Source organism: Acinonyx jubatus, chromosome C2, assembly GCF_027475565.1.
Source record: "Acinonyx jubatus isolate Ajub_Pintada_27869175 chromosome C2, VMU_Ajub_asm_v1.0, whole genome shotgun sequence".
In the NCBI taxonomy this organism is placed as follows: domain Eukaryota; kingdom Metazoa; phylum Chordata; class Mammalia; order Carnivora; family Felidae; genus Acinonyx; species Acinonyx jubatus.
The window spans coordinates 102,157,756-102,170,292 of NC_069384.1; the positions used below are offsets into that span (position 1 = coordinate 102,157,756).

General features: G+C 38.8%; 2 protein-coding genes across 3 annotated transcripts in view; one reads left to right on the forward strand and one right to left on the reverse strand.

The window, feature by feature from the left end:
• Window positions 1-609: 609 nt before the first annotated feature.
• LOC128315250 (cytochrome b-c1 complex subunit 7-like) lies at window positions 610-1,110 on the forward strand. The gene has a single exon (XM_053221252.1). The coding sequence runs from the start codon at window positions 737-739 to the stop codon at window positions 965-967; it is 231 nt and encodes a 76-aa protein (XP_053077227.1). The 5' UTR covers window positions 610-736; the 3' UTR covers window positions 968-1,110.
• The window catches only part of NMD3 (NMD3 ribosome export adaptor), a 50,763-nt gene continuing 39,328 nt past the window's right edge, over window positions 1,103-12,537 (reverse strand). For both annotated transcript variants that reach the window (XM_053221249.1, XM_027061495.2), the window contains exon 17: window positions 1,103-1,871. In XM_053221249.1, the coding sequence (XP_053077224.1) occupies window positions 1,792-1,871 (80 nt within the window). In that variant the 3' untranslated portion in view covers window positions 1,103-1,791. The remainder of the gene's footprint in view (window positions 1,872-12,537) is intronic.

Below are 12,537 nucleotides of genomic sequence, written 5' to 3' on the forward strand. Positions count from 1 at the left end.
AGGAATCAGGAAGGATGCCAGCGAGGTCTTTAATTTGTTTGCCACTGTATGCAAAGTGCCCAGTGCCCAACCCTGAGCAAGCAGGCACTCCCTCAGTGCATGCCCACTGGTCTCCAGTGTTTCCTGGGCCGGTCCCACCCACTGTACCTCACCTCAGGTCACCAGCATACTTACCATTATCTCCAGACATGATATGTGCCCCCTTCGCCACCCGGTGTTCCATTTGCAGCTTTGTCTTGTCCAACTTCCAGCTCTGGTTTCTGTTATCAATTAGCATAAGCCTGAAAAGAAGCACTGGCCCACATGTTGGCTGGGTAATAAATTTACACCAAAATCACAAAGGAATAAATGGAAAATCCAGCAAAACAGCTTAATGAAACTTGGCAGCAAGCATGAAATAAAAATGTCCTGCTCCTCTTTTGAAATCTATTTTTTGAGGACACTTACAAGCTGCTGGTATTACTTGGAGTGCAGCCATAAGCAAAACCAAAGAACAGAGGAAAGGAGTAGGGAAGGAAAGAAGTTAGCTGGCCAGGAAGTAGGCTCTAGGTTCACTTGGTTAGTTTTGCTCAAAACTACTAAGTCACTGACCTTTGTCATTTAGTTTAATACATTAGTCTTTTAAGAGTCTCAGGTCAAAATGGGGAGCTGGCCTGCGGTTGCAGCATCAAGCCAGTGGCTGGAGGGTATTTGAAAATGGTATTACAATGCTGCAGGGTTCAATAAACTGGGACTAATGCAAGATGATACAACATATGAGAATGATGATGTGAAAGAGGCCATAAGAAGGCTTCCTGAGAACCTTTATAACTACAGGATGTTTCGCATTAAGAGAGCACTGGACCTGACCATGAGGCACCAGGTCTTGCTTAAAGAGCAGTGGACAAAATATGAGGAGGATAAATTCTACCCTGAACCATATCTGAAAGAAGTTATTCGGGAAAGAGAAGAATGGGAAAATAAATAATCATGAAGTTGATATCTGTGGTTGCAGCTGCCCTCAAATATTTTTAAGAAGTTGGGTAAACCCGAAATGTACAATTTGGAACTATTTGAGCTGCAAATGTTATTACTTTAAATAAATGTCTATTGTAATTATTAAAAAAAAAATACATTAGTCTTTTAAGAATATATCTAACAGTTGAGCCCAAAGAAAACTCAAAGGTTTGATATGTTAATGATAGAATTTAAGAGAGTATGACACTTGAGACTTACAGGTAGGAACTTCCTTGTAAGACCTCTTATACCCTGACACTCCTTTTAGATTTAAAAAACAAAGCTCAAACTTGATTGTAAGTTTTCAATAAAAGTTCTCGAACACTCATTCTAAAAGAAAACCACAAGATTCCATCTGTCATATTCTGACTTTACCACAGCCCATTCCTCTCTGGTAATCCGTAAGCTTTTCTGATGCCAGACTGTGCAGACTCAAATCTCAGTTCTGCCACTTACTAGCTGAACCACTTGGAGCAAAGTACTGAACCCTTCTTTTATCACTTACTAGCTGTATAACCTCGAATAAGTGATTTAAACCTCTTCTGCCTCAGTTTCCTCATCTACATGGAGATAATACTATTACCTACCTCACAAAGTTTTTGTTAAGGATTACATAAATTAACGTATATTAGGCACTTAGAATGATGCCTGACATGTAGTAAAAGCCGTTTGCCATTATTATTTCCTCTTTAGAATAGACATCCTGTAGGTCTGTAATCTCAACAAGAGTTGGTGATGCAAATACTAGCCATAAGCCCCAGGAAGAACAGAAGATAATGAGAAAGCAATGTTAAATCACAAATTCCACATTCCATCCAGCAGTTTTAACCAGTGAGCTGCAGTTTCACTTTTTCTCCTTTGATCACCCTTTTGATCTAGAAATACAAGAAAGGTGGTGAACTTGAAAGGCAAACAGCAAGAAGGAGGAAGCGGGGGAAATAAGCTGGTGGACTTTAGACTGGACAGTCAGCTCCCTTAGTGTGGAAAGCTTCACCTGCCCCAGTGCTGCTCTGACATGGTTCCACCTTTTCCTTCCCTACTTCCTGGCCACAGAAGCGTGGAGAAATGGAGAGAACCCTACGCTGGGACTGGCAAACTCCCAGAGCCATCAGATGTAGAAAAAAGGGCATGAATCGGAATCAGGCCAATGGCCTATCTGTCTGTGGCTCTGTCACACACCTTTGAGTGTCCTAGGGTGGGTCACCTGAATTCTCCTGGTTTACTTCGTCTTCAGAATGAATAGAGAAAACCTATGCTAAGTACCTCATGTGAAAATAAATTGAAATAAGGCATGTGAAAGCATTATGAAAAGTATAAAGTACTATAAAAAGTTTCATTAATGACAGGATTTGAATTACTATAGCTTTCTCTAATGTTAACAGATACTATGCACAAAAAAAGGTTCTATTATCAAATTAGCTTAGCAAATGCTGGGTTAAGAAAATTCACCAGATTTCTCTACTTAGGATAGATAGTGGTCCCGAACCCTAGATCTAATATGCCTTTGGTGTAAACATCTATCTTTGTAACACCTCCTTTATACCCTGAAACAAAATTCATAGACATATCCTACATAAACAATTTCCAAAAGGACCACCACCAACAAAATATGTATTTTAATATATAAATTCTTGAGAATAACTAAACCAAAAGACATAAGTCAGACACTTGTATGGAGAATCACGTGAATATGACAGTTCAAATGGGGCTACAAAGTTGTGCTGCATCAGTGACTCAAATACAACCAGTTGTGTTTGCTCACCATGTGCTTTTCTGAAATAGTAAATAATTCTTGGCAAAGCTCCAAACAAAATACAATCTTCCCTTGACTGACATTGTCATTCATTATACTCCTAAGACATTCAGTGTCTATTATAAAATCACTACTTTGTATTTATATGTAAAATGGAGGTAGGTCCTCAGCTTAATTATAAACAGATTTTTCAGCTATATGACAATAATGACAAGAGTTAAGTCCCAGACAGCCAGAGATAATTCTTGCTTTTGTGGGACTGTCTGTGCAATGCAAGCTAGCTAGTGTCCATAACCTCTAAGCCAATCAGTATGACAATAAAACACTCCCACAAATTTATAATTTATAAAATACTCCCTAGGGGACAGTACCACTCCATTGAGAATCACTGTTACAGTCTTTAACATGACAATGTGACCTATAAAGAAGGAAACAGCAGAATATGTAACAACAGAACACTTTTTTTCTCTTGCTTAACAACAGAACACTTTTCTTTCCCAAGAAAGTCAGTCTAGGAAGACTATCGTTTCACTAATCATACTTTGGGAAATATTGGTATCAATCATTTTTTAAAAAGAAGATTCAATAGAGAAAGCCTATGAAGTAACCTGCCACAAGTGAACATCAGTAAGAAGGCTCCGGAGATATGTTTTCCAGGAAAGTCTGATGCTTGGCTGGACCTCTCAATTTGTTACACACTTGGGTCCTTGGGCTTTCCAAGCAATAGTAATAGACTGGCACCAAACAGAAATTTCAGGAAAAGACTTTTATTGGGGCTTATGCTCTAGCACAAGGGAGATAGCACAAAGGAAAGGGTCCTTCAGGTTGAATTCCCAAACAAAGGCCAGGGAAAGTTTTTAAAGCGGCTAAGACAGAAAAGGAGTGCAAGCTAAGCAGGTAGGGGCAGGGCGAGATACATAAAGTTGGGCGCACAGGCACAATGGGTAGCATATGCTTCCTCATGCATCTCATGTCTCATTAGCATTTTAAATCTCCACCCTGGGGTGTGATTTTTTGTATTATAAAGAGGGAAAAAATTGGTGAAAGGTTAGCACTGGGGCCCACCTAGGTATAGACTGGTTTGGTAGTCACCAGTCTTCACATAGTCAAGTCTCTCCTTTGGTAAGCATCCTGCTTCCACATTCCTGCAAGATGTACTGTCAAAGGGCATAGTGTTTGCGCCATCAAGGAACCTGGGTTTTGCAGTCAGGATAGACAGAAGGTGAGTCCAGTCCCTGCTCTATCTCAAATGTATTGATAATACAGGAAAAAATGTCATCTCTCCAAAAACAAGAGGGAGCTCATGGAAACTTTTCTAAGACATCCAGACATCACAGACACAGAGCCTGAGTTTCATTACTGCCATTCAGGATAAATGGTATGCAAGTTTAATATTTGGAGTCCAAGCTGTGGCTTGGAAGTCACTTTTATGGTGCTTGGGCATATTAATTCATAAATTTATTTCTCAAGGCTTGTAAATTTCTCTTATGTTCATTTCCCAAAAGGAAATGGGATTTCTAGCTCAGTCCAGTGAATGAGATGGATAATGATTGCTATTTTTTTTATCATCAATTCAATATATACAATTAAAACAATGAAATATTTACTTCCATTATTTTCCCAAACTGTAGATTTTGTAAGCATTGAAAGGTATGTTTAAATTGTAGTCTACATTTTAGATTTTACTTCCCAAACCTAGCTCTAACTCATAACTTAATGACTATTAGAAAAATAAATGAAAGCCTCACTATTCAGGGCCTACTAAGGCTAAAAATGCCCCCATCTCTACCTAAAGTGGAAGAAACAGACTCCAGTAAATAATTCTAGAGCAATTAGGTGAATGCTATTAGCTATAGGACCACACAGCAAAACACCTCACCCAACCTAGAGCCTCAGAAAAAGTTTCCTGAAGACTAATTAGTAGGGAGTCAGAATTACCTCCTTAATTACATGGACAATACATTTTTAAGATTTTAAGAGAAGTGTGAGAATAATGCTTCCGATTTTATAAATACTTAGTGTGCACTGGCGCCATCTGGTGGACATTAACTAAAGCTAAAATTATTATTTTAAAGAATTTGGGGCTTCCCTCATTTTTTTTAAAAAAAAAGCAGAGAAATACATTTATATTACTTTGCAAAAAAATATGTCTTATAGTTTCTGTAACTTGGGGACCAATATATCAATTCACTCCTAGGTTTTCCCTATCAACCTAATTCAGGTCACTTACTACATGACCACACCTCATCTTCATCCAGATTTGTGAATGGGCTAAGTTACCACATTATAGGTAAAATAAGTACTTGACAGTGGTGTAGCAAAAGAAATTCAAATGAATTGGGCAACAAAAGAGCACAAGTTATTTCCATATTTTTATTTTTTATTTTTAATGTTTATTTTGGGAGAGAGAGAGCAAAAGAGAGAATGAGTGGGGGAGCAACAGAGAAGACAGGGAGAGAGAGAATCTCAAGCAGGCTCTGTGATGTCAGTGCAGAGCCCGACGTGGGGCTCAAACTCAAAACCTGTGAGATCATGACCTGAGCCAAAATCAAGAGTGAGACGCTCAACTGACTGAGCCACCCAGGCACCCCTTTCCATATTTTTAAATTCATCCAAAGGTTTTTAGAGAAAAGACTTACTTAAAAAGTCTAAATTATAGGGGCACCTGGGTGGCTCAGTCAGTTGAGCATCTGGCTTTGGCTCAGGTCATGATCTCGCAGTTTGTGAGTTCAAACCCCACATAGGGCTTCCTATCAGCATGCAGCCGGCTGCAGATTCTTGGTCTCCCTCTCTCTCTGCCCCTCCCCCACCCTTTCTCTTTCAAAAATAAATATTAAAAAAAAGTCTAAATTATGGATATCAATGGTCCTGCTAAAACAAGACCCAGAGAAGCAAACCTTAAGGAGAAAGAAATTATAACTACATCAGCGTTAAATATTTCTGCTTAATGAAGGACATTGTTTGCAAATTTAACAAGTAATACAATGAGATATCTGTAATGTCTGAAACCAGCAAGGGCTATTTACACAAGACCTTTCTTTAAATCAACACAAGGCAGAAAAACCAAAGAAAGGAAAGAATACGAATAAGCACTGACCAAAAAAGAAACAAAAGTATATTCAATATATATCAAATAAATATAATTAAAATGAGATATCACTTTACACTTATCAGACCAGCAAAAAAATATTTATAAAGGATATTAGCAAGGGCTAGTGAAAATGTGAGGAAACAAAAGCCCTCAAGTATTCTGTTGGAAAGAAGTCTGGCAGTACTTAGTTAAGTATGCATATATTCTTATTCATTATTTTATTTATTTTGAGAGAGAAAGAAAGAGAACAGTGCAGGAGGGCAGAAAGAGAATCACAAGCAGGCTCTGAGCTGTCAGCACAGAGCCCAACGTGGGGCTCGATGTCATGAACCATGAGATCATCACCTGAGCCAAAATCAAGAGTCAGAAGCTTAACCACTGAGCCACCCAGGAGCCCCTACTTATTTTTATTTTGAGACAGAGAGAGAGCGTGAGTAGGGGGGAGGGTCAGAGGGAGAGAAAGAGAATCTTAAGTAGGCTCTCAAGGTGGAGTCTGATGCAGGGCTTGATCCCACAACATTAGGATCATGACCTGAGCCAAAATCAAGAGTAGGATGCTCAACCGAGCCACCTGGGTGCCCCTAAGTATGCATATATTCTATAACCCAACAGTCATGTGCCTGGGTGTATCAGTTACCTATCATTGTGTAATAAATTACCCCAAGATTTAGAGGCTTAAAATGACAAACATTTATCATCTCAAAGATTATGTGGGTCAGGAATCTAGATGTGGTTTGGCTGAGTGCCTCTGAGTTTGAGTTTCTCAAAAGACTACAGTCAAAGGTGAGGTGGGGTTACAGTTATCTCAAGTGGAGAATTATGTTTCCAAGCTTGCTTACATAGCTGTTGGTCAGAGACATAAGTTCCCTGCCACAGAGACCTTTCCATAGGGCAGTTCACAACATAACAGCTTGTTTCCCCCAGAGAAGAGACAATGAGAAATGGCAAGCAAGACAGAAGTCACAGATCTTTGGTAAACTACTCAGAGGTGACATCTCATCACTTTTGCCATATTCTATTCATTAGAAAAGAATCACTTGGTCCAGCCCATATTAAAGGGGAGGAATTTAAACAAGGACATGAATATCAGGGGGCAAGGACCATTGGGAGCCATTTTAAAGGCTGCCCACCACACTGGGTATATATCCCAGAAACTCTCAACAGATCAATAATGAAACAGGAATGAAGCTGTTCACTGTAGTACTGTGTGAAAGTTGTAGGCAAATTAGATGCCCATCAATGAGAAAATAGATGAGAAGAGAAAATGTGATACAAACATATGGAAAAATAACATGCAAATGAGGAAGGATGAACCAAATTTCTATGCAGCAACATGGATCCACTTCAAAAACATAATGCTGAGTGTAAAAAAGTAAAGCACAACAGACTTTATTTAAATTTAACCCATGGGGGTGCCGGAGTGGCTCCATCAGTTAAGCATCCAACTTCAGCTCAAGTCATGATCTTGCAGTTTGTGGGTTCGAGCCCCCATCAGGCTCTGTGCTGACAGCTTAGAGCCTGCAGCCTGCGGGCTACTTCAGATTCTGTGTCTCCCTCTCTCTGCCCCTCCCCTACTCGTGTTCTTTCTCTCTCAAAAATAAACACTTAAATAAATAAATAAATTTAACCCACAAATGATATTATATATCTTTCAAGAATTTCAATGTATCTACATAAGAGTATGGGAGGTAGGACATATGAGACATGGGTGACAAAGGGAGAAAACAGTGGACATGATGATTTCCATGAACCAAAATAAACATGCCACAAAATGAGTATAATCAATTCAATTCTGTGGTTCTAAAGGCATTAAAAAACAAAGCCCAAAAGTAAAGACAGAAATAAAACTAATGCATCCCTCCGTGGCTATGCTCCAGTCTCTGGTTCTCCTTCCTACAGATACCCAGTTACTGATTATAAAAGGTATATATGTGGTTGAGACACCTGGGTGACTCAGTCAGTTGAGCATCTGACTCTTGATTTCTGCTCAGGTCATGATTCCAGTGCTGTGGGATCAAGCCCCACGTTGGGCATGGAGCCTGCTTGGGATTCTCTCTCTCCCTCTGCCCTTCTCTCCAGTTCATGCTCTGTCTTAAATACATACATACATACATACATAGTACTGGCTATTTAAAAAAAAAAAAATCTATGCAGTGCATATGTATCAAGTCTTTGTATACATTAGTTACCCACTATTTTTCACTTTACCTACCCTTCTATATGCTACTCTGAACATCAAACTATATTTCTATGCTCTCTCGCCAGGTGGCTTCCGTTAGACAGACATGAAAGGAACTGAGGAAGCTGAAGGAAGAGAAAGGTTCGGACTCCCAATGTGTGACAGCTGTTGGCAGGCACTCTTGCTGCTACGGGAACAGAGTGATTCCAGATGAGCAGCCGGGGCAGAGGCAACACATTTGGTTAAGTGTCATGTCTTCGGCAGATCCAGGCCTACCTCTGAGTACAGCAAGAGGTCAACACAAATGGCTGCAGCATGTGATCTTCCTTTTCACCACTCCAGCCCCACTTGTCTTCCTTTTGGCACTTCTAGCCCCTTTATGTCAGTACACAGTACAAACCATCTGAAAAATACCGCTTTTCTATTAACCTCATAATAGGACCCTCTAGTTTTAAACAACTGAATTCCCATTTTACAAATGAGAAGATTCAGTCAGAGAAATGACTTACTTGCCTGACTCACAGCTGGGATATGAACCTAGGTTGGATATCTGGCTCCTGAGCCTATACAATTTCTAGTGTTCTTGCTTGACTGGAAATTCTAAAACCATAGACAATGGAGGAAAAAGTAGAGGAAACTGGTGATGTTATCATCACATAATTAGGTTAGAGTCCAAAGCCAGGGGCTATTAGATGATTTTATTCCTCAAACCAGTAAGTCTCCACCCAACTCCTCTGAGCTTCAGTTTATTCCCAAATACCTGACAGCAAAAGAAAATGCTACTGCAAATGTGAGCACATTCACAGCTCTGAACACTTCTATTAGAAAGAAACTGCTTTTAATTTCCTGACACAGAAATTTCTCTGGATTGTCAAAACTGAAAAGCATTAGCTCTGTTAGTTGCCTTCTCCCTCAAAATAACCTCCCATAAGCTGAGGCCCCTCTTCCCTTTTGCTAAATCAGCAATAACAAAAGAAAAAATGGGTTCTTTTGTGAGACTTTTCTAAATAAGTTCCACTAGACAGAACTGAAACAACACACACACACATACTCTCTCTCTCATCACTTTAACTTTTCTCTAAGGACCATCTCAGATTATCAAAGATGAATAAACTGCCCAATAAAATATGTGAACATTCCCTCAAATGACCTGATAGCAGCGAAGAATTATTTCTTTTCCTAATATTAGCTCTAATACATGGCAATGCTTTTGATCCTGAAATTTTAATTCTGAAATAATTATATACTCACAGGAAGTAGCAAAAACAAAAAAAGTACAGGCAGATAATGTGAATTTTTCACTCAGACTCCCACCATGGTAACATCTTGCATAATTTTTAGAAAATTACAGGACCAAAACCAGGAAACTGATGCTGACATAATTCACAGAGTTCATTCAGATTTTATAAGTTTCATAAGCATTTGTGTGTGTGTTCACATGTGTACAATTTTATCACGTGGGTAGTTTCATGTAATCATCACCACAATCAAGAACTGTTTCATCACCAAGAAGCTCTCTTGTGCTACTCCATTACAGCCACACCCAGCTCCACACACACACACACCCCATCCCTAAACCCTGGCCATCACTAAACTGTTCTCCATCTCTATTAATTTGTTTCAAGAATGTTACCTAAATGGAACCATACAATATGAAACCTTTTGAGATTGTTTTTTTTTTCACTCAGCATAATTCCCTTGAGATCCATTCAGGCTGTTCTATCAATAGTTCATTCCTTTATACTGATAAATAATATTCTATGGTATGAATGTACAAGTATGTTTATAGCAATGATATTTAATTTTCTAAAAAATGCTTTTCCTAACGAAATACTGCATGAAAACCAAATGTCTAAATAAAAATGAAGCTGCTCAGCCTGACAACAGAGTCAGGAAAAACTGGAGCTAGATCATCTTAACCTTCCCCACCTGCCCAAGGCACCTTCCAGAGCACTATTTAAAACCCTTAAAACCTATAATACAGAAAGAAGAATATATATGGGAATGAACCCAAAATAGGTTTTGTACTCACTCAGATTAAGCGTGAAAATAGGAGTGACAGGCTGCTCTAAGGGAATCTATAAGAGTACATCTACTGTCACCTGAAATCTAACCCTAATTAAGCAAGTGGGAAAAAGGGAGGTTGCCTATTTCTATAAGAAAAAGTATTATCCAGGGCACCTGGGTGGCTCAGTCGGTTAAGCGGCCGACTTCGGCTCAGGTCATGATCTCGAGGTCTGTTGAGTTCGAGCGCTGCGTCAGGCTCTGTGCTGACAGCTCGGAGCCTGGAGCCTGGAGCCTGCTTCAGATTCTGTGTCTCCCTCTCTCTCTAGCCCTCCCCTGTTTGTGATCTCTTTCAAAAATGAATAAATGTTAAAAAAAAATTTTTTTTAAAAGAAAAAGTATTATCCATCAACAACTGCTTAGTGAAACAAATTTTAAAGATGCAAAGATTATCAGTTAGTTACTGCCAATAATGCTGCATAAGAAACCACTCCAAAACTGAAAAGCTTAATAATACTCACTTAATCTCCACTCATGGGTTTATCAGCCATTTAGGATGACACTGCCTTAAATGTTCGATTCTGAGCCAAGTTGGGGAAGGCAGGCAGAATATACCCAGGGCATATTCTTCTCATGGTGATGACAGAAGGACAAGAGCACAAATGCAAATAAGCTAAAGCATTTTAATCTTACCTTCTTACCATGTCTGCTAACATCCCAAGTCACAAAGTCAAATCTAAAGTTAAGGGGCGAAGAAATACATTCCACCACCATGAATAAAGGGCAAGTATAAAGCTATATTATTACTACAGAGGAATTAAGAATTGTGACCAAGAATTCAATGTACCACACACACAAGACTTGCTATCTCCCAAAATATTTCCTCCATCAGAATATGCCTTTGATTAAGACTCTGATCCCCAACAAAAATGAAAACACTGTCAGAGGTAACACTTTATTTCCTATGAAAAGAGAAATGGCAAACATGACCACAGAAGGCAGAGTAAGAGATTGGGGGAACAACCCCAAACTTCTTGCTATTCTACATATTTACCTAGGATCAGAGTTTGTCTATCTATTTTCACAAAGTAAAAAGACAAAATGCCACAGTGAAACTCTACAATCAAAATACAAACTTTTTTTAAAGATCCTCTTTGAAGTCACAACTCCACATTCCAGACCATTCAGAGTATTTACCACCCCAGAAATCTGTCTGGTAACATTCCAGGGAGACCTGTACAGTACTTGTTTACACTGACACCCTTAAAGCCAGATGAACATTGATTTATCTTAGCCTCTATTAAGTAGTCAGCCCTTCAACATTATTCTGATCCAAATATACAAACACAGGAAAACTACCACACATATTTTGTACTTCTTGATTACCGCCTAATAAATTTCCTTCTGATTACAGTATACCTTCTCTGTATAGGTCCTGTGTCCACATGATTATTTACAGATACCATTTGTGCTATTATATACAATGAAATACGCTGGAGGAAGAAAATTTACTGTGTGAAACTGAGCAGTCTATGTTAGCAGTATAAAATCAGAATTCTGTGGCTAGTTAGCACTATACACATAAAAATTTACCAAAGTTTAGAATTAGATGCAGGTCCTACTTGCATAAATAAAATGAAGTCTTTTTTTTTTTAATTTTTTTTAATGTTTTTATTTATTTTTGAGGCAGAGAGAGACAGAGCATAAGCAGGGGAGGGGCAGAGAGAGAGGGAGACACAGAATCCAAAGCAGGTTCCAGGTTCTGAGCTGACAGCACAAAGCCCGATGTGGGGCTTGAACTCACAAACTGCGAGATCATGACCTGAGCTGAAGTCGGACGCTTAACCGACTGAGCCACGCAAGCGCCCCAATAAAATGAAGTCTTGAACAACATAAACAACTCTCCCTACAAATCCCATTTACCATCTCTCCAATGCCATTAAGATCTGGTTTCCTATTTTATGGACAGACTTGTAAGGAATTAAAGCCAAACGATACCCAACAAAAATTTCTACCCATTTTTCAAAGTATTCAAAAATCAGATAGTATTAACTACGTATTTGAGGACCTATGCATTGTGCTATATCTGCACTGCACTAAAGAAATGTAGTCTAGTTAGAAAGACAAAATACATACATAAATAGTAATAAAAACTTAGGAAACAAATAAAAACTAACCAAGTAGGACAGATAGTAACTGCTACAAAAGTTCAACAAACAGATCAATATGAACTGGGCCTCATCTGAGTTAACCGAGAAATCATTAAATGAAAAGAAAGAACATGTAAAACATCAAGAATAATATAAAAGAGATACTCTCATAAACTGTACCCCATGGAAGGTATATTTCTGGAAAGAATTTTGTAATATGTCTTAAGATTCTTATATACTCTTTGACACAGTCATTTCCTAAGAAAATAATGAGTAAAATGGACAGATGTTTATGGGGGGTAGGCAGAGAAAACCAACCTGGAAATGCCCAACTTCAAAGACTAACTAATCAAATGGTGGTGGT

Excerpts from the sequence above, each read along its gene's own strand:
- LOC128315250 (XM_053221252.1), top strand. The coding sequence starts at position 737 with ATGCAAGATGATACAACATATGAGAATGATGATGTGAAAGAGGCCATA.